Source organism: Poromitra crassiceps (assembly GCF_964638095.1).
Source record: "Poromitra crassiceps genome assembly, chromosome: 8".
Classification (NCBI taxonomy): Eukaryota; Metazoa; Chordata; class Actinopteri; order Beryciformes; family Melamphaidae; genus Poromitra; species Poromitra crassiceps.
Genome location: NC_139629.1, coordinates 10,892,142 through 10,919,720, shown reverse-complemented (window position 1 = coordinate 10,919,720; position 27,579 = coordinate 10,892,142). Strand labels below are relative to the sequence as shown.

The 27,579-nt window shown below is 44.0% G+C and overlaps 1 protein-coding gene across 1 annotated transcript in view; it reads right to left on the bottom strand.

Moving 5' to 3' along the window:
* thsd7ba (thrombospondin, type I, domain containing 7Ba) overlaps nucleotides 1-20,225 on the bottom strand; it is a gene marked incomplete at both ends in the record, with an annotated part of 184,365 nt that extends 164,140 nt beyond the window's left edge. Inside the window, one exon of the mRNA XM_083641453.1 lies at nucleotides 20,075-20,225. Coding sequence (XP_083497579.1) covers nucleotides 20,075-20,225 — 151 coding nt within the window. The remainder of the gene's footprint in view (nucleotides 1-20,074) is intronic.
* Between the last annotated feature and the right edge of the window lie 7,354 nt (nucleotides 20,226-27,579).

Here is a 27,579-nt window from a genome sequence, read left to right as displayed (position 1 = left end):
CTGTGCCTGGCACATTTGTAGATTCACTCCGCCTCCCATTCATATGCACTGTGTGGGGCGTGTCCAAGGTGCTGAAATGACACTCAACAGAGATGAGTCACAACATGGGTACAAGGTCTGGTTTAACGTGACTTATTGTTGCAGCTTGCCATTTCCTTTGTTATACTCGGCTGCAGACCTATGCTGCAATACCGAATTATAAACCGGAAGCTGGAGCACGTTATAAAAGTTATAAATATAGTCACATTATAAACAACTAACCAACGCTGGGGGTCCGTATGGAAACAGTGTTACTCGAAATGGTTAAAAGTTAAATCAATTTGGTCATTCAGTGGCGTTTTACTGCCATGTAAAGTAACTAACGCTAGCCGCTAGCATTAGCTACACTAGCCGACTACCCATAATGCATTACATTATCCCAGCACCCGAACGTCTGTAAAATCCTCATAGACGCTTTTTTTGTCAAGTTAAAATAGTCTATTACACCGGAAGAAGCACCCATCAGGCAGATCAGGCAAAAATGGCCGCCAAAAATAAGGTGGATAAGGATCTTTCCTATGGATTAGTGATGTAACTTAAGCCCTTCCCTCTTTTCGAATTGGCTGTTTGTTCATTGTCCATCTGTCTGTCCAAGAAATTAGATTTTTTTTTGCTGCTTTTCATGTATTCATTGATCCCATAGTAATGTTGACGAGTGATGGTTCGTCAGATCCAAGAGTTTCCTTTCAATTGGTGATGTCATAAGCCCCTCCCCCTGGATTTGTTTTGATTATTTATATCTATTTATCCCCAAGTCACATTGAAATGTTTAGCCTATATTATATTGACATGAATGACTGCTCGTCAGACACAGAACAGGATTCTGTGCTGATTGCATGATTGCACGCCGCTCCCCCCTTTCCTGATTGGCTGTGTTTTGATTATCTACATTATTTCGACTGATTCCAAGGTCACATTGACGGCAATGATGTCTTGTTGAACCCGGGACAGAGCGCCCTATAGATTGGTCCTCCCATTTCCTGATTGGCTGTTTGTGGATCATCTATATCTACTAGTGAGTCTGAAAACCACATTGAGATGTCAGAAGTGAGACGGCTCATTGGACTCGAGTTTTCAGTCAATCGGGGATGTAATTTAAGCACCTCCACCTCTCACGATTGGCTGCATTTTTATCATCCAACTGTACTGATTGCAAAGTGACATTGAGATCAGTATGGCTCAGGGGAGCGCAATGTCATAGATTGGCTGTTTTTCATATATATCTATTTAAATGTATAGTGATAGGCTTGGCGAAAAATTTCATTGTGATACTGTCCTGCCAAAATATTGTGATGTACAATATTGTCATGGCACGGGCATCTCTTTTGGTATTTTATTTCATTGACATAATTGATTATTATATTGCATCGGATATTTGATACTGTGGACAAAACTGTGATATCCAAGCCGAAATAATAACCATGTCAGACACATATCATTAGTCCTGGTTGGACTATTCCTCTCCTGTCCCTTCTTCACCTTCTCCCTCCTGCCCTCATCTCCTCTGTCCATCACTTCAGAAGACTCGTGGCACTTTGCCAAAGGATGAAATGAAACAAGTGCTGTTGATGGACAGCGTCCTGCCACCAGAAGATGACTCATATGCCAATGTTTCTCAGGTGGTGATAAAGTCCTTCTGGCTTCTCCACCTCACAGCCTCTCTGGTGCGTCCCCCCCCCCCCCCCCCCCCCCGCGCCCGCCCCCCGCGCCCGCCCCACTGGGTCAAATGGACTTCAAACAGAGTTGGATATTTGAACATGTCCCTGCGGAGGCTGCTGTTTAATTAAAGAGATCATTAACAATTCTCATGCCTCTTACCCAGGGGCAGTGCATCAGAAAGGAGTTGACATCTTCCATAATTGTGAAGAGATCTTGCCTGATATGTGACACAGCCACCCCAGGCCATGAAATAGCATGTTGTTAATTACCAGAGAGAGAAAGAGAGAGCGCTAAACTCAGAAAGAAATGAGAAATATTATCACTCTAAACTATTTACTTGTAGTTCCCTCTGCGGTAGGGAGGATAATCATTTGTGCTGACAAAGAGAGATCAGCACAGCGCGGAGAGCAGCTTGTCAAAGAAACTGCATCCTTTGACTACACAGCTTGTCGAAGAAACTGCACAGCATATAGATTTTCCAGACCATTTTTGATTCATTTTTTGGATTTGTTTTTAACACCGCCGTAAATGCTGTAGTTCCAAAAACTGTTGTTGCTCCTGTCACATACTGACTCAGGTTGGCTGAGGGCCTGAGGCTTACAGAGTTTGCACACACAAAGCGGAGTATTTTATTAAAACTATTGTCATTACAACAGGCTGTTAAAACTCAAATTTTCAGATCTCTTCACTGAGCATTTGTACGGCAAAACAAAAAACAAACAAAAAAACATGAGCAACAGAATGATGAAGTAGGAATACTGTAATGAAACTGCGACCAAGTTCATTCAATAGTAGCAGAGGGCGATGCTAGATGCTGTGTCAAAATGTGCCGTGTTCATTCCATTCAGTGGCAAATTATCTATATAGTACACATAGATAGACCTTCATATAGACATAGAGTACACACATCTCCAAGGTCATTCACATCCTTGAATTGGTTCATCCCTATGTTGGCTATATGGTTAGTGTATACAGTACAGCTATTAGTGCAATGTCAATTTGATGTTAGCTGAAACAGAATGAGCTTCTAAGACTGTTTCTGAAATAATCAAAAGAAAATAAATCAATGGGGAAATCAATTACAGCTAAATAGGAAACGTGCACATATCTTAGAAAAGCCAACACCGTAGGTCAGGTGATAGCCTATAGGACGAATCAGCGTGACGCCACTTGCCACCCAGGAATGCGGAACCCCGCAGCAGTTAATAGTATGAGTTGTGCCAAACAAACGTTAATATCTCAAAAACTATACATCACATCGCGTATATTTTGACATTCCCAGTGAGAGCAGAATTAGCTCAAGAGTTTGATGTATAATATATGCATGTCATGTTAAAGTTGTGTGAACTGTCGCAGTTTTTAAAATGTAAACAGAGTTCGGCAGCTAGAGTCAGACACACAAGCCTCGCGCCACTTGGGCTCCATAGGGTTCCATTGCCGTTGCCACCCAGTGACGTGGTTCGTTTACCAAAATGCTGCTTGGCTGATCCCTCATATAAGTTAAGTTAAGTTATCCTTTATTTATCCCCTTGGGGAAATTCATCCTCTGCATTTGACCCATCCTCTACTAGGAACCTTCCTAGAACTAGGAGCAGTGGGCAGCCACTGTGGAGTGCCCGGGGACCAACTCCAGTTATTTTGCCAGTACCTTGGTCAGGGGCTCTGACAGGAGTATTAACCCTAACATACATGTCTTTCTTTGATGGTGGGAGGAAACCGGAGCACCCGGAGAAAACCCACACGAACATGGGGAGAACATGCAAACTCCACACAGAAAGGACCTGGGACGGACCGGGGTTTGAACCCGGGACCTTCTTGCTGTGAGGCAACAGTGTTAACCACTGAGCCACCGTGCCGTCCAATAACAATAACATATATTCATTTGAGTGATCCCTTTCAATAGGACCCCCCCCCCCCCGCTCCAACTATAATATATCTTAACCCATTGATACCTGATGCAGCATTTGCGTGTATATCTCTCATTTGTGTGCGTATCCCTTTAAGACCACGAACCGCGTTAACGCGGTTCCTTAAAGGGATACACACACAAATGCTGCCTCAGGTATCAATGGGTTAATAGAAGCAGGAGCAGGGGTAGCCATTCATAGACGAGATAATGACCTTTTACAATGCATTCCTCTTGAATGTATCTCCTTCACTGTTGCTCCAGTGAGTGTTAATATTAATTGCTGTCCTCGGTTACAGAGTGTTATTGGCTGTGCGTTGCTCCCCTCTCCTCCTCGAAGCCCCCACAGGGGGAAAACTCAACTGTTGTGAGATTTGACTAGCACTTTGCATAATTTGGGTTGATATGGGCGCCTTTTCCCTGCTTGAAAATGCACTTCTGAGAGGAGGGCAACTCTCCTCTGAGAATATTCTCATGGGATTAAGGACCTGACTGCGAGGAGACTCCCATGAGAGCTTCTATGACAACCTCAATCAGCGCACGCCCGCTCAGATAGCGCTGCAGCGGGGTTCAAAAAGAGATCTCGATCGCATAATCAATGCCAAGGGCCCTTTGAAGAGATTCCTTCAACTTCTGTCAAGGTTACTTTGATGGCCGGCACACACAGCTGACCATTACAGATACGGTGCGTTTGAATCAAAACAAAATAGGTCTAAGCATTATGTTTGCTAGAGTTAATGGATTTTTTTTTACTGTTTTAGTCAGATGACACGACTATATTTCAAAATGAGGTAAATGTAGAAGTGTGCGGGTTTTAAAAAGCTTGAGATATACAGAATCTAATTGGAGCAACATCTTTCAGCCTCAGATCAATAGTCATCTTTGAATTTTCTCCACTTTGATCCTAATCCCGCAGACTAGCTTGCTGTACTCGATTTGGTCGATCCATCAGAGGCAGACAAGGAGGGAGAGAAAAACGGTATTTCATTATTTCAAATTTTAATGAAATAACATTCTGCAGAAATCCACTGAGACGTAACGCCAAACTGCATAATTGATACTGTGAGAGCAGAACAGAGGAGACACTTTGAAAGCTTTAGTGTTCACAAAACGCATGTCACTACAAACAGACGTGTGTCAGATAGGAGAGTGCGGAAGCTGGTGGACGCTGGTGACTGAGCTTCCACCAACCCAACGACGTCAAAACTCATCTTGCCAGTTTCGGAAATAACACGCAAAGTACCAACTTCCCGCATGGTGAGTATTTTGACCGAAAACATGAAACTGAATACGTTGGCTTTTCATTACAAAAAGAAAAAAGAAAAAAGAAGAAAGAAAAAGTTTCAGAGCTCATCGGAAATCCTTCTCTCTAAAGGTGAAAATCCTCTTCCTGCATAAGATTGGACTCTGCAGCTGCAGCCTTGAATGAAACAGAATTGTCGGGGAGAGACTGACGTCTCAGCACCCCCATGACAGCTCTTCATTCTGTTACAGGCCTCAACTTCACACAGATCTTACAGTAGCCTACTGTATGTTACAGTGCTAAGTAAAGGGGAGGGTGTCGCCACTTCACAGGGAATGAACCGCCAAGACACAGTGCTAAGTAAAGGGGAGGGTGTCGCCACTTCACAGGGAATGAACCGCCAAGACACAGTGCTAAGTAAAGGGGAGGGTGTCATGCCTGAATTAACCACAACTCTGCCCTTAGAAAAAAATCACATATGCCATATGACAGCATTTGGGCCCCTTTCATTTGTTATCTAGAGAGGACAGATGTGGCCGACATGATGGAAGCGCCTGGGACTGTTTGAATAACCGCAAAGTCATCAAGGTTTTGTTTTTGTTTTCCTCTGCATTTCTTTATGCCTTTTTCTCTCTACATTCCACTCTGTATACCTGTACATGAGTCAAGATGTAACTGAACAAAATGTAAGCTAAATCAATCCAATCCCCAGTGGAATCACGGTCTGTATGTTGGTCTGTTTTTTGTTTTGGTTTGTTTTTTGTTTTTTTTCTGTTGTGTTATTGTGGGGAGGGGAGGGAGGTGGTATATGTATGGGATGTTTGTATTGTATTTTCTATTGATGTTTAGATGTGTTCATTGGAAATAATAAATACACTGTTGGAAAAAGAGGAGGGTGTTGCTACTCCACAGGGAATGAACCACCAAGACACAGTGCTAAGTAAAGGGGAGGGTGTCGCCACTCCACAGGGAATGAACCGCCAAGCTCAATCTACAAGACCACCGAATGAATTGTATGGATTTTTTTTAAAGCTTGCAAAAGCCCATGTTTGGTATTTATCGTGGAACTGTCTCTCCACGCTAAATAAGAGGGATCAGCGTGACGTCACGAGACCGCAAAACACCCGGAACCGTGGCAGTTAATTAGTATGAGTTGTGCCAACCAAACGTTTATATCTCAAAAACCATACATGCCATTGCTTATATTTTATTATTATATTTTTATGAGACCATAAAAGCTAGTGAACAGCCTTGCTGTTCTGATTTCCAGCAGTACAAGCAGTTGACGTACGTGTCACGCGTGTGTGTGTGTGTGTGTGTGTGTGTGTGTGTGTGTGTGTGTGTGTGTGTGTGTGTGTGTGTGTGGGGGGGGTAGTGATAGTGTTGAGTTGCTCACAGGCGTGGCTCCTCTTGGGGCTGTTCTAAGAGAAGAACAGCTCGGGTGCACTGGCGTTCACGCAGCTTCACAGCTGATGTGGGCTGACGGGCCCGACATTAACTGGAAGTCTGTTGAGCTCTTACAAGAAGAACACAGAGAGCAGCAGTGTGCTGAGAGGTTGGCTCACTGCTCTCCTGTCTGTTACGACTGATGCCGTTTCTTGTAAATATTGCTATTTTGTATGCATTTATCCTGCTTCTGTGACTCCTCCCACTGGTTAGTCCAGTGCACTTCCGTGTGGAGTGAACAATTTTTCTTCTCTAGCGGCTGTAGCTCAGGAGGTAGAGCGGGCCGTCCACTAATCGCTTTGGCTAAAAGAGGTCGGTGGTTTGATTCCCGGCTCCTCTAGTCCGCATGTCAAAGTGTCCTTGGGCAAGACACTGAACCCCAAATTGCTCCCGTTGGTGTGCCAGCACCCTGCGTGGTAGCCTGCCGCCATCGGTGTGTGAATGGGTGAATGTACCTACTGACTGTAAACCGCTTTGGATAAAAGCGCTATATAAATGCAGGCCATTTAGCATTGACCATTTATTCTAGGACCTCTTATGCAATATGCCTTTTACTGAGACGTGTCATCTCCTATGCTGATTGGTCAGATCCTGGAGGTCTGGCGTCACATGGCTGATCGATGGTTGGCTGCTCCGGGGGTGAGCCCCTTCATAACATCATTACCCCTTTCACCACACACATTTAATGCATGATTTTAATGAATGAAGGGACAAACGAACAAAATAAGGAAGGCAGGAATGAAGAAATACATGAGATTTGAGAATATCCTTTCCAGCAAGACCTATCAAATTAACACATTTTCCAACGTTTGTAGTTTGATCATCAGAATGTGTCTGCAGTTGTTAGTAGCAGCCCACATTAGGGCCTGTGTCCACCTAGCGTCTTTTCCTCAGGTCCAGCGTCTTTTTTCAGTTGTTTCCAATGGGGTGAGAGCGTATGCGAGCGCACACGGACGTCTAGAGAAAGTGCACAGCTCCCAGCGTCTTTTTTCTGCGTTTTTGTGCGCCCGCTCCCAGCGCTTCCAGCTGAAAATATTTTAACTTTCAGAAAGACGCTGGTGTCGGCTGCTCCTTTTCTGGTAACTAATCATATGGAGAAACTATCGCAACAGAGACAGAACGGCTCAATTGTGGGAGCAGATCGGCTAGACACTTAATATTTCTGGTGAGTGTTGTGCTTACTGCTTTTAATAGCGTAGCCTACCTGTGTTGTTAGCATGCTAGCTGTCAGCTATCAAGCTGAACTAACGTTACTTGCAGACTGCTTCCTTGTATATTGTGCGCTGGGATCAGCATTCCCCAGCGCACTTACAGCGTTTAACGTCGGAAAAAGACGCTAGGTGGACACAGGCCCTTAGACTGCATGATAAAGTCTCTCTTCCAGTGCAAACCCTGTTATCCTGTAGTTCCTCACCATCAGCAATAAAGCCAAGGCAGCTCCAGCTCACTTAGGGCAATCACCGCAGGCTAGAGGTGCAGAGGAACCTAAACATGAGGGATTGTGGGTAGTGCCTGAACCACAACACACTACTTTATAATGATGAAATTGCATTTTCTCTAATTTAGTCTCTGTTATTGTTTTTCTTGACTCTGTTCGTGATCAACTAGGGGATGCTTGCCTAATCTGAATTTATTTTCCCCCTCTTCATCCCCACAAAGCAACAGGCCCTGTATACTGTAAATTCCCCATGGCCATTTGGTTACACTTGATACCTTGGTAGGCTAGATGCCAGCTAGCACACACTGCTTCCTTTAAGCTTGCTTTGCAGAGTCAAACAACATAAGCCCACATTGCAGGGATACTGTTTGATTTCGGCTTCTGATGCTGCAGCAGCGGTGCGGTTAGACTGCAAATAGATATTCAGTCAAGACGCTGAAATTACATGTAAATGCTGCCTGCTGGCTGTGTGACTGCACATGCATACAGTATATTTGTGTTTTTCACTCTCTTAAAGCCTTGAAGCTCCTTATAAAGCCCGGGTCTCGTGGCTTCAGCTGCCTTAAGACCTGCCATTCATCTAGCCCAGGAGCTGAGACCCTTCTCATTAATGAAAAACTTTATTGATTTCTCATTGGGTGAAAATCAGTGCCCGTCAGCCGATTCCTGCACCGGAAAGTTCCCACCTAATTTAGATGAAGCGTAGAAAAGGCTTAATTGTTTGATTTGCCAGAGGACCTTGGCAGAGTTGATCAAAACAACGGCATATCACACACTCGTAATGTACTGCTGACAGAGGAAGAAGAAATATGAATACAAAACAAGCGAGCATAAATGAGAATACTTACTAGACCGATATAATGCATATCTTCTTTCAAGCGTAGTGATAGCTAGAGGCTTGTGCAGTCTCTGATGTATTCCTTTGAAATATCACATTTTGCTGATCAAGATACTGCATTCTCCAAACTGCTTGGATGCCCTTGTCAAAAGAAAAGTGTGTGTGTGTGTGTGTGTGTGTGTGTGTGGGGGGGGGGGGGGGGGGGGGGGGGGTTTGGGGGCAATAAGAAATTAAGTTGTATTTTGTTCTCTTTTGTGCAGATCTAGTTGAGCCTCATGTTGCGTGCTGAAACATCTTTTTGATGGTGGATGTATTTCAGTTGGAACTTAAAAGTGCTATTTTAGAAAAGAGAAGCAGCTTTGATGTAGTGTAGCCGACAGCCCCACCTGGGATGAGCTCGCACCTGTTGTTAGCCGAGAATAAAGCAGTATAAAGTATATAAAGTAGCTGTAAAAGAAAAAAGAAAAAGAAAAAAACGAAATCGAAACATTAAAAAGATGAATCACTGCACTTTGTTACGAGCTTCCGCAGAACGATTACAGTCATTACAAACGCGAGCCGCCCGGAGAAAGGAGAATCGAACTTCTCGAGAAGACTAAAGACCGACGTGTTGAAATCGAGATGCTCAAGACGTGCAAGTCCAAAGAAATCCAATTGAAACACTGTGTCGCAAGAAGTCAACGCTGTGCTACTGAATTGGACACAACTTTATTAATATGAATCTTTGACATTCAAAAACAACATTTGGAGGAGGTGTACTCAAGGGTTTAGTTGGCATTGCCAATAACCTGGAGCACATATACGAAATCAATGAACCTGCCAACTTTCCCTCTGCTACTCCTGATTCATGCAATCGACATTATTTCTGAAATCAAATGTAGAGCCAAAAGTCACTCAGCGGAAATGGAGTTGTGTGCACAAACACAGTACACGTGTCTGACAATATGCCCCGTCATGTGTGACAACATGCCCTGTATGGCAAATTGTCACAAGCTGTCGAGGGGTACTTTAGAGGGGTAGCTAGAAAAATATATATCATAGATATACAGTATATCATATCTCAGTAGGAAGGGACTGCTGAGAAATACACCAATGATTAAAAAGTGTGACAACATGCCCCGCTCTCCCCTACTGTAATCTCAACCCACATGCGAGTGTGAGGTAATGACATGACTAGGAAAAACAAATCACGTACACGGAAAAACAAATCACATACGGGGGGAAACAAATCACGTTGTGGTATCAATCAAAAGCACTGCTGCTGTAAGGGTAATTGCACAGGGAACACGTTAACAAGTGGCACGTTATTGTACGTGATAGCTCCTATAGGTTGTTATTAGGGGTCCAAGCACGTAGTGCTGCAACTCTATTGTATTGTCTGTCTTTCTTTCAGCAACTTTACATTTTTGGCTAATAACTCCGGAGCCATGTGGTAGATTGAAAATGTGTGTGTTCCTAGATTACAGTATTTGGCATGTGACGAGTTTTTCAATGTACACCATATTGCATTGCCATTGTGAATTATTTAAAGGTCCCAATTCGTGCAGCTGTAACCTCTTAAAAACGTGTGTCTCTGGTCCATAAAACATGATTCTGGATTAATCTGTCGAAAATATAGCAACCCCGTTTGTTGTGACGGAGTTCTCACTTCCTCATCTGGTCGCTTCCCAAGAATGGCCTGTTTCTATAATATATTCAGAACTAACAGTTCCCATTGGCCGCTGAGGGAGAGCCCGCCCCAGGCTCCCAGCGGCCAATCAGATTAGCGTCTGTGGACCAGCACGCTAGGTTGCGAGTTATCGTTAACTTAACGGTACTACGCTAAAGAGGACATCTCAAAATGCCTAGACTTACCGAATGCACCTCTGCAGTTGCTGGATCACGTACAGTTGGCGTCGCTCCAGCTAGAAGTGTTAATTTTGTGGCTATAGACTAAATGGTGCAGGTAGCTTGTGTGAGAGGGACCCGCGCAGTATGCAGGAGGAAGCTAGTGACGTCGATATTCTCTCCAGATTCCTCTCTGGGCAAACCAGACACACGTTTGGGGGTGTGGCTTGGAGGAGACTGCAGGGGGACGCTGGATAGGGACAAATCCAACTGTGGCAGTTCTGAGCGTGTGACCACTCATTACAGAGAGGGCTGACAGCAGTATACTGTATATGCATTTACAAGTAAAAACAGCTTTTGCACGGAATGGGACCTTTAAGAAATACTTTTTCCGCAACTCCTAGGCCATTCATCCTATTCACATGAAACTTGGTGTGGAGAATCTTGGAACCGTCCTCTTTCAAAGTTGTATCAAGGTTATTGATAGGTAAAATGGTTTGGCTTTTATCGACCAATAAACTTTTAATGAAACACGCCATAATAGTAAATTGGCCATAACTCATTAACTATTCATCTACTGTAATTAAGCCAACATTTGTAAAACATGTTGAGAAGTGTTGCGTCAACACACCCACAAAATAATTTTCAGCTCTACCACTAGTGGGCGCTACAAATTGAAAAAGTGCATAGCTCATAATCAGTGTTGGGGGTAACACATTACAAAGTAACGTGTTAGTGTAATCACATTACATTTGTCTGTAACAAGTACTGTAACCAAACGCATTACGGTTCCTAAATCCAGTAATCACATTACAGTTACTGAATGAAACACGTCATTACTTGCATGCTATAATAAGAATGCAAAGTCTGTGTGTGTGTGTGTGTGTGTGTGTGTGTGTGTGTGTGTGTGTGTGTGTGTGCGTGCGTGCGTGCGTGCGTGCGTGTGTGTGTGTGTGTGTGTGTGTGTGTGTGTGTGTGTGCGTGCGTGTGTGTGTGTGTGTGTGCGTGCGTGTGAGCAGAATTGCGTTCGGCCACAGCTATGCCATTTTACGTGCGATAGCGCTGAATCTTTCATGGAGGGTAAAGTCTTTACCCAGCCCCCCCCTAACGAGCACCCCTGCGGGTGACCTAACCTAATTTTTTCATTACCGTAGCTAATTAGGGACGACTAAATGGGCCAAAATGGCTAATTAGTGGCCAAAATGACTCGGGACCTGCAGAGTGGAGGAGCTCACGGGCGCTCTGGAGTGGAGGAGCCCACAGATGAGCGGAGATATAATCAGCCAGCGTAGTGGACTATGAAACCCTCTGGGGAGAGAGAGGCAGAGGCTGCATGCCAACTCTGTGAGCGAGGCCTGACTAAATGGCCAGTCACACGGGGACGGGGCTTCTGCTAGTTACATCAACTCTCCAATGATCTGCAGGATGGAGATTGAATCTGCAGGATTATCCAGAAAGATCCAACAGCTGGTGCTGCTAAGACCTAACTAATAAGAGTGTGTGTCCCATCTCCACAAGCTGTCAGCTTTCTGTGTCTTTCTACCTTCTGTTTTGACTCTCTTTTCAAATGGTGCTAAAGTCATGTGATATCAGAAATACACAGATAATAGATGTTATAGCTGGGGCTGTGACTACAGTATATAATATGTGCCATCCACTGTCAATAAGCAAAAAGCCTTTTGGTTTCTTATGAGCATCTCATGTTCGATCCTAATGCGATGAGGTACTGCACTGCAATATAAGCTCTCCCATAAATGAGTTATGGATGTGTCAATCGCTGTGAAAAAGGGCAAGCTGAGGCTATTTAAAAAGGCATTGTTTTTTTGTAAGTGTCTTTGACTGCTCTCTGTTAAAGAGCTGAGTGATTACTCTGTTAGCCTTTGGTGCTTCATTCTGCTCTCTGAGACACACTGATGAAGGTCAAGCTTAAATGGCTCTCTCTGGCTCTGTGTTTTGCGCCACAGATTCCCCGGCTCTGGGAACTGGCTCAAAAAAAGAAGATTTACCTCACAATGCCTGCTGGCCTGCAGAGACACAGCGAGCACACAATGAGCATCGTGTAGAGCCCATCATCCCAAAGTTGACAAGTTCAACATTAATATAGCCGGAGCCATCGATACAAGTGGTGCGGAATCATGAATATTTCTTATACGCTGCAGCAAGCTGTATATGTTTCAGAGGGGGGCCTGCTGTGCATAATCTATGTTGATTTGCTTTATGAGGCTGTGGAACCCTGCTTGATGTTTTAAGGAGGGTTCAGCACATTTGGCCATTTGGTTCAATTGGCCAATATATGAGGCTGATATTAGCCTTTTAGCAAATATTCGGCCATTTAGGGTAAAATACTGCCAGACGAGACAAAAGACTACGTTTTCGACGTGTTTTGGTCATGTGTCTGGTGATTGCGCAGCTTGGCGATCCGGGGCCAATAGTGCTGTGCCTCTAGGAAATCCCTCCTCGTCCGAATATGGCTACAAATGTGTCACTTATGGCTCCAAAAAACCAAGATGGCAGCGGCCAAAATGCAAAACCCGAGGCTTCAAAATGGGAGTTCAAATACATCCAAAATGTCCAATAAATCCCAACCTCTGAGCTAAACTAGTGAAAATATCACACAAATGACATCTACATTGGACAGCTCATGAAAAAGGGAAATTCAATGCATTGACAAACTATCTCTCTCTCACACACACACACCCTTGAATGCATCTCCAGTTACTTCAACCGCCACTATTAGTGGCTCGCTCCGAAACAGTAAGATGATTGATTGCACACAGTATTGTAGGTAAACACAAGTGGTGGGAGCAAGATATGCCACTGTAGGAGTGACACCTACATTTATGGAGAGCAAATTTGAGTAAGGACATTAACGTGTCATTTCTCTCCGTGGCACACACACACGATGAGCTGGCTCAGTCGACTCGTCAAAAGACCCTTTTCACGGGGGCCATTTTGTGTCGAAAAGGCAGAGTAAACACAGGTGCAAGCAAAACACTAATGAGTGTTTCCAAATTCCAATTCCAATGTTTTGCTTGCACCTGTGTTTACCCTGCCTTTTCGACACAAAATGGCCCCCGTGAGAAGGGTCTATTGTAGCTGCAAAAGCTCCAGTCAATACCACCTAGCCAAGTAAGGGCGTCAATGCGGCTTTTCCACCCCAAAGAGCAAAATCACATGAAACACTGACTCTCTGTCATTTTGGGGGATTTTATTGGCAGGCCCTTTATGTACGATTTTTGCCCACTAGATGTCATGCTGGAGCTGTAACGTCAAAACGTAAGCACAGTCGTCTATAAAAGACATAGGCACGGCTTCCCATGCTACTGTAAACACTCACATTGCTCTGATAAAGCGTCTGCTATCTACACTATGCAACCCAGACACTCGTCTGCCATCGAGGCATGCATAGCGAGCCACACACAGCCGACATACCGCACTGTAAACAAAGACCAGGAGGAAACACGCAGTCCCAAACCGAGATACAAACAGAGACTACTCTTATTTCCACAGCCATAGCCGCTTTATTTGCCCAATCACAGTCACAGCTTGATCCAGTCCAGTATTATGCTGTAGCCTCGCTGGGTCTCTGTCCATTTATAAACACGGGGAAGAGCTAAATCCACAGAAACTAAGCAGGAGCCTCGGACCGATGCTGCAGCAGGCTTGAAACAACATGCTGTGTTTTCACTACACAGAGAGGGGGCGTGGCTTCTTTCACTGCTCAGAACATTATAACTCTCCTGTCTCGCTAGATATAAAATAGTGTTTTTCGGGCATGTACAGTAGTAGGGCTGAATATCACGTTTAGTGCCTTTAAAATGTTCCAATCTTGAGATAATGAGTAGAGAGACCACACAGCACAGAGACCGCCCTAATCAATATCACTAACGACCTCCTCATCGCTGCAGACTCCGGTAAAATCAGTATCCTCATCCTCCTCGACCTCTCCGCTGCCTTTGATACAGTTTCCCACACAATCCTCCTCAAACGCCTATCTGAGATCCTAGGCATCACCGGTACAGCTCTCTCATGGTTTCAATCATACCTCTCCAACAGAACTCAGTTTGTCACCATCAACAGCTCCTCCTCCCCCCCTGCCCCAGTCAACCATGGCGTCCCTCAAGGCTCTGTGCTGGGTCCCATACTCTTTATCACCTACCTGCTCCCCCTCGGCCAGATCATACGTCACCACGGTCTCAACTTCCACTGCTACGCTGATGATACTCAGCTGTATCTCAGCACCTCACCATCCACTCAGCTCCCCCCACAGTCTCTGGTCAACTGCCTCCACGCCATAAAAACCTGGATGACAACCAACCTACTCAAACTCAACAGCAGTAAAACTGAGCTCATGGTTGTGGCCCCCAAGCCACTGCAGGTTGGAGATCTCCTCCACGTCGAGGGCTGTTCCATCAAACCATCTCCTGAAGTTCGCAACCTGGGCGTCCACCCTTTCCTTCCAGTCCCATATCAAATCCATCACCAAGTCCGCCTTCTACCACCTCAAAAACATTTCCCGTCTCCGTCCCTCACTCTCAGACTCCGTGGCAGAAACCCTCATCCATGTATTCATCACCTCCCGGCTCGACTACTGTAATGGAGTCCTGTCCGGGGTTCCAAGCAAAGCCCTGGACAGGCTCCAGTACGTGCAGAACTCAGCTGCCACGGTTCTCACTCACACCAAGCCCTGGCAGCACATCACCCCCACCCTCATCCACCTCCACTGGCTCCCGGTCAAGTTCCGCATCCTGTACAAACTCCTCCTTCTCACCTACAAATCCCTTCACGCACTTGCCCCCCAATACCTGTCCGACCTCCTTCACCAACACACTCCATCCCGGAACCTGCGGTCTTCAGACGCAGGACTGTTATCCATCCCCCGTACCAGACTCAAAACCTTTGGGGACAGAGCCTTCAGTGTAGCAGCCCCCACCCTCTGGAACGCTCTCCCTGCCGAAATCCGTAATGCCCCGACCCTGAACAGTTTCAAAACACACCTCAAGACACACCTCTTTTCCATGGCCTTTCCACATTAGTTAGTTCAGTTTAGTTCAACCATCCCTGTTGTTTGTTTTGTTTGTTTGTTTGTTTGTTCCTCCCCCTCTCTCCCCTATCTGGATCCCACTCTTGTGAAGCGACCTTGGGTTTTATGAAAGGCGCTATATAAATTAAAGTTATTATTATTATTATTATTAGAGTACTGGCACAAAATATCTGCTTCTATCAATAGCATCCAACCAAAATGCCTTCAGAAATACACATCGGTCACAACCTAGTTTTAGTTGACTGTTAAAAGCTGTTACAGTAAGTCCTCATTCAGACCAAACTCTAGCTAGCCCATCCAGCCAGATGATCCATCCAGCCAGACTGTTCTTCAAGCTGAGCTTTCCGTTAGATTGAACTTCAAAGCGACGAGACACCAATTGTTCTGACACTTTAAATAGCCTTCCATGGCATCCAATTGACATGGGGAAGATCTATTCAGAGGTGAAGCATCTATTAAGTGTGATATTTATTTTTTCTTGCTTCTTCAAGTGATTCCCATTTCCCGTTAAGCAACAACTCATAAGGCCATCTTAGCCCTGCAAGGATGTCAAATCCTCACTCCTGGCATCCCGATTACATCCCCTTTTGAACATACGCTCTTTCAAGTGAAATGAATCAGTCTCTTTATCACTCGGGCAGTATCATTACCCAACCGCAGAGTGAGAAATGAAAGTGCTAATCGCACAGCAAGCGGGCCTTTTGTCTGGGAAGGCGAGGTTTTTCCTCCGCAAGCTGCTGCGGCGATGCATCTTCAATTGAATTTGTGGAGCGCGTAATAGATGAATCGCAAGATTATCTCAAATTCCCATTATCGAGGAACGGCTGATTGCATCGTTTTTCAACGTGACGGCCGAAAGGTGACGCATTCGCAGATGTTAACTAAAACCTGCACAAGCTGATGCAAGATGTATTTCATGTAAACACATACAGAATGCTACATCTGCTACAGCTGTTAATAAACTGTAGACAACATTTATTTATTTATTCAAATTAAAATAATGTAAAAGCGTCCTCCTTGGACTCAACATTTAAATGCATGCATGCAATCCAACACTCCATCTCCACAAGCCTGGTCTGGGGCCATAAATCCATAGCAGTGCATACCTGGACATCATTATTTACTGTACAGCGCAGTCTCATTAACTATGTCACATGACCACAGCATACACATCATTATGATTACAACCCCAGCACAGCTTGTCACCGAGGGCCTAGAGATGGATAGGCATTCCAGAAGGATATATTATTATGCTAACCAGTAACCACCCAGGAGCGCTGGCCTGGTGGCTTGATCATCTGAACCAATAGGAGCCCGGCTGAATATGTGCTGTCAAAAATAGCCTCTTTCACCACATGATTGGTTGCACTGTACAGTAGGCGAATCTAGTTGGACAGTATATGTATTTTTTCCCTCTAATGATGAGAGGTAGTAATGACTTCCTGACGCTGGTGTGAAAACCAGCCAAAATGTGTGTGTGTGTGTGTGTGTGTGTGTGTGTGTGTGTGTGTGTGTGTGTGTGTGTGCACGCGTGTGCGCGCGTGTGCGTAGCTATCACATCCAGCTGCATGACCCCCAAGAGGTTTGAAGAGGTTTTCGTGTTTATTGTTTATTCGGATCCTCATTAGTTCTTCCTGGGGTCCACCGTCCGTCCACACATAAGAAACAACACAACATCAGCACCCTGCTGTACATACATACTGTCGAACAGTCAACACAACTCTCAGGCATCTCACCCCCCCCCCCCCCCCTCACACCCCTCAGATCACCCCATACCCCCACAGAACACTCGCACTCTCAATAATGATACGAATTCTTACAATAAACTGAGGAAACAAAAACAAAATATAACAAAACTCAGTTACCAGCGGGAAGGAAAGCACTCAGACGCAGAATTGAAACAAACAGTACTGGACAGAGCAAACAACAAACAAAAACAAACAAAAAACAAGATAACTATGAAGGTCACACCACACCAGGAAAGCAAAAAGACCGTCGCTTAAAGGAACAGTTCACCCAAAAATGGAAATGAATCTACTCACCCTCATGCCAGTTGAAACAACACAGGTGAAGTTTGTCCATATACAGTAACACTCGTATGTCTCTACCCTTGCACTTTATTCTTTTGTAATTTTGCACTTTTATCCTGCGCACTTTAGTTTTTAACGCACCATTATTATGTCCATTTGGCCACATCGTTGTTGCTTCTATTGGCATTATTTCTACCGTTTTCTGTTTTGATGTTGTCTTTATCTTATATGTTTTTATGTCGGGATGTTTTTATGTTCAGGACTACGGATGCAAATGAGCTCTTAGCTAAATCCGACATATTTACTGTTATCATATAGATGACTCTGCATACTGTAGGTAACTGTTCATTAATGTGTCCTGTCCTGACCAAATAAACAAATAAAGTAAAGTAAAGTAACACAGGGAGGCTGCCAGCACAACTTAAGAGAAAACCAGTCACCAGTGTCTTTAGTGCAGGTTGGTTTTCTCTTCAAGATGTGCGGGCAGCTGTGAGCTCCAGTATCTGGGCTGCTGTTTGGAGTAAAAGCACATTCACTGAGGCCTCTGTCAGGTTTGTTGACAAGTCTTCTTCAGCATCACTGAGCACCGTGTCTCTGTGACCAGCTCGGACCGTCCAACCTTGTGAATCTTCACTGGTCATGATGCAATGCCTCTGCTTCCTGACCTCCCCGGGGCCCCAAGCAAAAGTCTGCTGAGGGGCCCTCCTCCCTGACCCGTGAGCCATGTAAACCATTTGCCTCAGACACACCTGACATGCCAGTGCTCCCACTGGAATCCTCCCTCCTTTCAAACAGTCTGCTCCATCTGTCGGCCTAAGAATAAGTAGGCTTATACAGAACCGAATGAGGTACAGTATAACATTTAAACAAACAATATTTAGTGAATAGAATATTTTCTATGGAAGATAAGTGAATATTAACATTAACATAAATAAGAACTTGCCATCTGTTTGATGATCCAGCATTTCCTCTACTGACAAACGTAAGCATAGCACCTGTAAATTACAGATAGCAAAACCATAAATAATTTTATTAGCTGTATCAGGCCCATTCAACTGGCTCCCCCAAATTTCCTTTTATACATTTTCAAATATAAAATAGTATTCATCCTATGACTTGGCTGAATACTTGGTGGTTATTATTTACTGAGAAATGTGCATCCATATTGTCCAGAATATGGCCAGCTAATCAACATTTTAAATTCAATATTTAATCAATAGTCAATGTTAATCTATTGCTTTTCATCTTAGTCAGAGTTGTAATTACACCTTGACTGAGAGATTAGACATTGTCTTGTTTGAAGTTGCTGCTGTAAAGCGCGAGTCAAATTCCTCGTTTGTATTCTAATTCCTCACTGAGGCTATTAAAATTCATCTTGAATATACAAAAACTATGGTTACAATACGTAACCATCGTTTCATTTTGGGCAGAGCATAATGAATGCAGAATGTTGATATGTGACGCGGTTATCTGTTCCGAGCTGCAGTCTGTAAACACTGTTGCCCGTTGACGTTTATCCAACGTAATAACTAGTTATTTTGTCAGGCACAAAGTCACAGACAGAACACAGCCCTGGACGTGGCTGGCAAGCAGACAACACACACAGACCGAGAGATGCACATCAACTTAACGTCGTTACTGTTTGCTGACAACAAACGTGGAGAGAACATGTGTTTACCTGATTGCTGTTCCTGCAATTGCCTCTCACGGTGTATTTCCCCCACCCGCCTCTGAATTCTGCTTCATAATCTCAGCGAACTTGACTTGCAAACATTGACACATGCCAGGGGGAGGCGTAGGCGAGGTGCGTAGCGAGCGGATAGGGCAGGCTCTGCATTAAAACTTGTTGATTCCTCACATTGGAGCAAATAGGAACATAACGTATAATGTATTTTCTGCAATATCAACAAAACAACCCCACCAAATAGATTTATATAGCAAATAACCTATAGAGATGAATTATCATCGACTAAATGCAATGATTTATCTCCAACGATGGCACATAGTTGACTTGAATCACAAGTATTAAACTCATCAAGGGCTATGATTAGCATACCGGTAACCGATGAGAGTAAGCACCATTTTACCTCCCTTCAGCCGGAGGCAGAACTCGCCATCTTTGGCTGCTCGGAGTCCTCTCTGAACTTCCCTACAGCTGTGCAGCAGTCTCTGACATTGGGGACAATTGTTGCCTAAAAAAACTCATTCTGAAGGAATGGAAGTCCCCCTCTTCACCTCCTTTTAAATTGTGGTTGATGGACATGATCTCTGTTATACAGATGGAGAGGCTCAGGTTCCTGAGAACCAACTCACTTAGAAAATTTCTAACGATCTGGGACCCGTTTCTAGCCTACCTCCTAGCCTACCTAAGTGACTCGCCTGGCTGGTTTCTCATGGACCCCTCGCGCAGGATCCCATGTACATTTCTTTTAAGCACATTATGCGCCTTATGTGGCTGGTAGCACCATGTTGTAATATCGAATGTTGATTATGTTTGTATGTTTTTTCTTTCGTTTCTTTTCCTGTGGCTGAGCAGTCTTGTTTATGTACTGCTCTATTAAAAGATTGAAAATAAAATATTGAGGGGGAAAAGCACAATTTTACCTGTTCTCCATGAGAAATGATGGTCCTTGGGAAACTCGATGTCTGACTGGACTTGAATGGAGATGAGAGACAGCAGGAAGAAGAGGTGGTGGAGGTGGTCCCCTGCTCGCCGCGTCCAGGCAGTGACCCCAGGGTCATCTTTTAGAATCATAGTCCGGCCCTTTGACGTCGCTTCCTCTCTTACGCCTGTGGGAGGAGCAAATCAAATATATATATATCAGCATATCTCGCTCATACATGAGGCTGAAGACGTAGGCGGAAGCGCCGAGAATGGGAGATTAAATGTTGTGGACGCTTCTTCGAAACAGATCGGGGGTAACGACTAACGAGTAGAGAGGGTCTCGCTGTGCCGAATACATCTGAATAAATCAAATCAAACACCGAAGTCTCGGAATCATGGTTGTTTTTATTGACTGTATGAGTGTAATTACATGCGTGCCTCTCCTCCCACATACACCACAAATAATTAGTCAGAGAGAGACTTGAAAAATCTCAGCCTCCCAGTAGAAGTGGCCATATATAATGAAGTAGGGTGAGGACTTTAAGCTGGGAAAATAATAGAGGCTATTAGCACCTTTCTATTGTAGCTAATGTATTCCTGTCACCTGCCACTGTGACTCATGTCCTAGGTGTGTTTCAGGGATTAGTCTGGCTTTCACTCAGCCTCATTGTGTTCCGAGAACAGCAAAATTATTTAATATGACATTAGATCTGTAGCAGCGGATGCTGCGACAATTCTATTTCTGGAAGAATTCTGCTAAACAATAATACATGTTTTTCTTTTTCTTTTCTACAGATTTGTCATATGCGTCATCCCAGAAAACCTACGACTATTGCATTAGATTTGAGATTTTCACAGATTTGCGCAGCACAATACACTGGCTTCCTTCAGTGTTATCTGGGTGAGTATGATGGGAAAAGCTGATAGGTGGTGAGCTATTGAAGGGTAAGGGTATATGAGATTTAGGATTATTTCCACTTGGTTTATCAGTGGAGGTGCCGGCTGCCAATTGATTTTTGCTTAATTCCATTCGAGAAGATGGGATTTTGATCTCATTGGCTTTGCTGGGGTAAGATTTGTTTAAGAGAAAGAATAGACCTTCAAGTCCCCATGAAATGCACTCCCATTACTTTTATTATCTACCATCTTTAACGGTGACCTCATGCTGCACTAGTGGGTGCAAATATAAATTCCAACCAAATTAAACCATCACAGATTTTTTACAATCCCGCCCCTGTGCTCCTCCCATCAAATAAAACTGCCTTTATTTCCTTGTCTCATATTCCATTGGTTTAGACCTTTGAATGATCCCTCACTGTGTTATGTCCCGCCCCAACATCCTGTTTCAACAAGGAATGCGTCAAATCATGCCATTTCATGGGATCTCATAAGTGTAAAGCACTACAATTAAAAGAAAACCTACTGCTAACCACCTGGGGAATATGGACAGTTGGTGTTGGTGTTGGTGTTGATAGACATGCTGAGACATTGTAACAGTCACAAATATGCCTACTACTGTACATTGCTTTTGGAACATTCTTTATCTTGTTTATATTAATTTACGGCAACAGGTGATTTGATTTGATTTACGTTAAGTTTCACTCCCAGACATGTGGAGGCAGGCTGGGATTGTTTTGCTATTGTTTATTAATATAAACATAAACAAGAATTTAACGTAAAGTGTAAATTTCATGTACATTCATTGTAAACTCATATTTAACTCTGACTGTAAATTCATGTAAATTCACTGCCTATTTAACACCTATTTAACTTAGTCTGTAAATCTCATGTAAATTCAATATAAATTAATATTTATTATCCACGGAACACTCCTCCACTCATGTACATATTGTATATATATTTACTCGATTTGATTGCACTTGCAATGTTGTGATTGTCTTTAGCTAGCTTTCCTACTTGTTATCTCTGTATATTGATCTGACCGCTACGCTGCATACAGACACTAAGACAAATTCCTCGTAACTTGCATACTGTGGCAATAAAAGTGATTCTGATTCTGAAGAAGTGCCACCCAGTGGATTAATCTGTTACTGCAACCAAATAATGTTCCAAAAGCAATGTAGTAGGCATATTTGTGACTGTTACAACATGCTGCACCGTTAGTTAGCTATGGCAGCCACTAGTCTGGGGACCATTAGGGGTCCTAGAGGGGTCCAACAAATTGACGAATCCTTAAACTTCAGCATTATTTTTACCAGAAGTGAACACAATTAGACAATGTAGAAGAATGACTGTTTTGATCATAGTTTCACTGTTATCTCTCTACCTACAGTACAGATTGAATTCTGGACAAAACCATATCTGACAATAAAAAAATATTCTCAGTTCTGGGTCCGCGAGACAGAATCTCATGAAATGGAGGTCCGTGGCCCTAATGTGGACTAAATTAGGGGGTCCTTGATGAGGGGTTGAGAATCACTGCAGTAGGAGGGGAAGAAGAGAGCTACACAATACTAAAAACAGGCAAGGAGCAGGACAGAAAAAAGAATGGAAATGCATGAAGGTTAGTTAGAGTTATTGGGAACAGCAATATTAAGGAAGATGAGAATGCAGACTGGTGAGATTTAATAATATATACCTACATTAATAGATAATTAAGCAATATAGCATGAGAGCCAGTGTGTTGTGAAGAATATATCCCCCTGATCAGCTGTTATCCCACGAGGCCGCAGGCCGAGTGGGATAACTGCTGAGCAGGGGGATATATTCCACAACACACGCAGCTCGAGTGCTATATTGCTTTTATAAAACGGTTTCCAAGTATGATAATATAATAATAATAATAATACTATAAGTCCGACTCCGACTGGCATGTCATTCTGATAGAGTCAGTTGAAACACTACTGTAAGGCGGGACCGCAAGAACATGCGGGTGATTTGATTGGATCGTTCTGGAGACTGAAGTTGACATTGGCCAATCCTGGCGCTTGCTGAGTAGCTGAGAGCTTTCTGAAAACCCCGACAGGCAGCTCGAGCCGCAGCGCTGCATTCTCAGCGCTTGCTGAGAAGCTGAATGCTTTCTGCAAACCCCGACACCAACTAACGTTACGGGGTTAAATGCGGGGTTAAATGCGGGGTTAACAGCCTTTCTTTTGCAAAGAAGACATTAGCCCGCATCTATTCTTGTACAAAACATCATTTTCTGCTAAGTATTAGTAAAGTTATAAGCGAAGATCGATTCACAAGGATCTGACACCTGTCTCCGCCATTTTTTTTTCTACGTTGTCATTTGAGGTAAGCCTTATTATTACTCTCTTAGTAAGAGAGTTGCCATGGCAACCAATAACCCATGGCCATGGGTTATTGAACTCGGTTACTGGAATTATACAATGGCTGTGAACCAATCAGATTGCTTGATTTGAGAGAGCCATTTTATAATGATTAATATATAATGTTATTATCCTGCTATGGCAAGGGAGCGACTGTGACGGCAGTTACAGTATAGTGTCCTTCTCATGACTTCCTGTTGATAGCCTATAAGAGGCCCTGTAGCGAGGTCATTAGCAGCTAGCAGCCTAGGGGTACTAGTATGTTGGTTCCAATGTAAACTTTTGTTTTTATAAATAAATCATTGTTACAACTTTTGCTACTATAGTAGATTGAAATTATTTAAGGGTAAAGTAAACTTCTCAGTATAAGACACAGACAGTGAGAGCAAGAAGCACTCCGGTAAGTGCAGAGAGGAGGAGACACCGCTAAGACATGCCGGGAAGGGATCTGAAGGCAGAAAGGCAACGGATGATCTGCCAGCAGCAGCACAGAGAGGAGGAACAGAGCAATGCTGATGATAGTACCTCATTTCCAATTAGGCTGGCGCCCGCACTGAGAGGCCTGCCTGCTCACAAGCTTCTCCAAACTGCACTTTCAACAAGTACTGTGGAGTACTGCCGAGTTCAGACGCCCTAGCTCGCTCTCAACTCCTCCATTCTGCTCCCGCCCCTGAGCCAACGCCAAGTGCTTCCAGTAGTTTCATGCATACATACATATATCCGTAGCTCATAATCAGCACAGGCGGATGCAAATGAGATTGTTAGACTGAAAGAATAGAATCGTTTATGTTGTAACAATGATGTTTTCACAGGCGAATGAGAAAGATGATGCTGAAAAAATAAACAGATTTTTTTAATGCAAACAGAACATATGCCCATAATTCTTCTAACAATTATGTGTTTGTTTTTCATCAATGTTCCGGTGCCATAAAGGCCAGATGTTTGTTACACAGAACCATCTGGGACCTCGTCGTCAGAAAAAGGGCAGGTGCTTTCAAAAAATACCTGACAGGTGATTGGATGAACAATCTGTCTATTATCATCTACACAATATTAGACGTTAGATTCTCTGACCGAACCCGAAACCGGCCCGCCGCGGCCCATGGGCCGAGACTGGGTCAGGCCGGAAATTGCCCTCTATTCCTCGGGAGCCAACTTACTAAGAAAATGTCAGGTTCTGGCCGGGCTCGGGCCCATGAATGTAGCCAATAGAGCTGAACAGTCACGTGGCATTCTTGCCCCGGAAGAAAGTTCCCCATTCATTTCTCCATAGACATTTCGAAAAATCCGTATATAACAAGTTTTAAGGCTGGAACCAAGCCAACACGTGACCTACTGAATCGGGAGTAACCGTAAAATATATCAGTTGGAGCAAAAACAAAAAATAGACGGGGGGAGAATTGAAATTGAAAATGTAATTTTTTCCCCCGTTCTCTATGGAGAAATGAATGGGGAACTCTCTTCCAGGGCAAGAAATGTCACGACATGCAGAGACAACCATGCATGTCGGCACATTGTCCATTGTTGTCAAATTCCTAATCTGGCAACCCGAGGAATAGTGGTAGAGGTCATCTTTCGTGCTTCAACGGATCGGTCCACTTTGAATTACAATGTATTCAGTGTTTCAGGTTGTTGATGGCCAAAGAATTCATTCTATCTGGATGAATGGGCAGCGTAGTCTACTAGGCTGGCACCTACACAGCCGTATGCCAATTAGACACCTCTGCTTCCTGATTGCTAGCCAATAGCCATTCTCTCAGGCCGCACCGTGCTGGAAGCCATACCTGACTGCACCCAAATTACAGCTTTCCTCCAGCCAGGCTAATTTGACTATTCATGAGGACAAGCGCAACTCTTCATCAGCTGGCCAAGCATGCCACGGCTGATTGGAAAACACTCTCTTCTAACAAGCATGGAAATCAAGCATGACCCAGCAGGCATCTCATGTTTTTCAAAGTGTGCACAGACACGCATATAGTTGAGATTACCTTCTGATCAGATATAGCTTGCAAAACCCCTCCCCTGGTTGCTATATAGGCTATCCTTCAAGATTCAAGATTCACTTTAATAGCAACAGTAAGTAATTCGATTACAAACAAGGAAATGAATTTGACTTTGTGCAAGTATGCAGCGCAGTGGGACGGAGCAATACAGAAAAACAATCTGAAATGATAAAGTGCAAAGTAAGAAGTCCTTTAAAGTGACACTTCTCATCATGCCGATAAGTTTTGAAGAGTTTGCTCAGCTCAGTTTCAGTCTCCTCCTCTCTGTGCCTGTCAGTGGAACAAGAGTGCCAGCTCTCCTGAAAATATCATTTTCCCATTTCTTAAGCTGCTTAATATCTGGGTCAGAGGAATCACGCCCGGCTCTCAATGGCCACAGGAAACCTGCCAACCAGCAGTGTGGCTCACTGTGCATCCTATTAGATAGCCCATGATGCGATGGAATGCAATCTGCTTCTGTGTCTCCTGTCGCCCTCGTTTGGTGGATTCACTCGCTGGGTTTGGAGAGAGACCCTCCAGCTATCACCAGGGAACACAAACACGAACATACACACACACACACACACACACACACAGCCATTCCACTCCCAACACTCCCCTTTTGCAGGTGGTCACAATAATTAATGTTTGATTAGATCGCCCCCAAATCAATGACAGAAGCTAATTTGTATGCTACGCTATCTTTTAGCCTCCTTAAATAAGGGCAGCAGCCAGCTCTGGCTGGAGAGGAAACAAAGGCGTTTGATCCCAGTCCAAAACCTCTGCCATCCTCTTGCGTGGGTTTCCACACTATTATCCTGCCACGCAGCTCCTTTTCCAAGTGTTCTCTGCTCGTCTCTGCCTGCATCCCGTTGCTCTTCTTTGTGTGTGCTGCATCCAGCAGATTCAGCTGCTTCCAAACACCGTCTACACCTCCAAATATACACCGTCTACACCTCCAAATATACACCGTCTACACCTCCAAATATACACCGTCTACACCTCCAAATAAACACCGTCTACACCTCCAAATATACACCGTCTACACCTCCAAATATACACCGTCTACACCTCCAAATATACACCGTCTACACCTCCAAATATACACCATCTCTACACCTCCAAATATACACCGTCTACACCTCCAAATATACACCGTTTACACCTCCAAATATACACCGTCTACACCTCCAAATATACACCGTCTACACCTCCAAATATACACCGTCTACACCTCCAAATATACACCGTCTACACCTCCAAATATACACCGTCTACACCTCCAAATATACACCGTCTACACCTCCAAATATACACCGTCTACACCTCCAAATATACACCGTCTACACCTCCAAATAAACACCGTCTACACCTCCAAATATACACCGTCTACACCTCCAAATAAACACCGTCTACACCTCCAAATATACACCGTCTACACCTCCAAATATACACGGTCTACACCTCCAAATATACACGGTCTACACCTCCAAATATACACCGTCTACACCTCCAAATATACACCGTCTACACCTCCAAATATACACCGTCTACACCTCCAAATATACACCGTCTACACCTCCAAATATACACCGTCTACACCTCCAAATATACACCGTCTACACCTCCAAATGAGTGAAAGCATTTTGCTTCTGATGTGGTGCCTGCATTGTTTTTGGTAAGGCTGGGCAGCACTAAAGGAGAAATCCATCTGCAGTGCATCCACACACACTGATTTTTTCTGCAGCTGTTTTGATTGGCAGGAATCATCATGACAGCGCAGAAAGAAGCACAACTGTGATGCACAACACAGCTTGTTTGGTCACAAGCCAGAGCAACTTAGTTTCCAAATTAAGCTTTGTGAAATGGTAACTTGATTGCCTGTGTCCAGACCTTTGACTCCGCCCACTCCACCTAGTTGGCTGCTTCTGGTCTGGCATCGTGACATGCAACAGTGATTTCCTCAACTGAAAAAAATGACTATTCTAATGAGTGCCGAGCGGGGCTGACAACTGACCTATCGCTAAGCCCCACCCCCCGTGTTCACTGGGACAAACACAAGGCACGCTGACTAGAATAAACGGCAGCCGTCACTGTCAAAGTTATATCACAAGAGGCTCTACACAAAACTTTTTGAGGCCTTTTGAGGCTTCGTCTAGAAGCCATCATAAAGTACTTCACTATGCCTCCATGGAGGGCGATGTACAACATTTAAAGCTATCGATAAAAAGA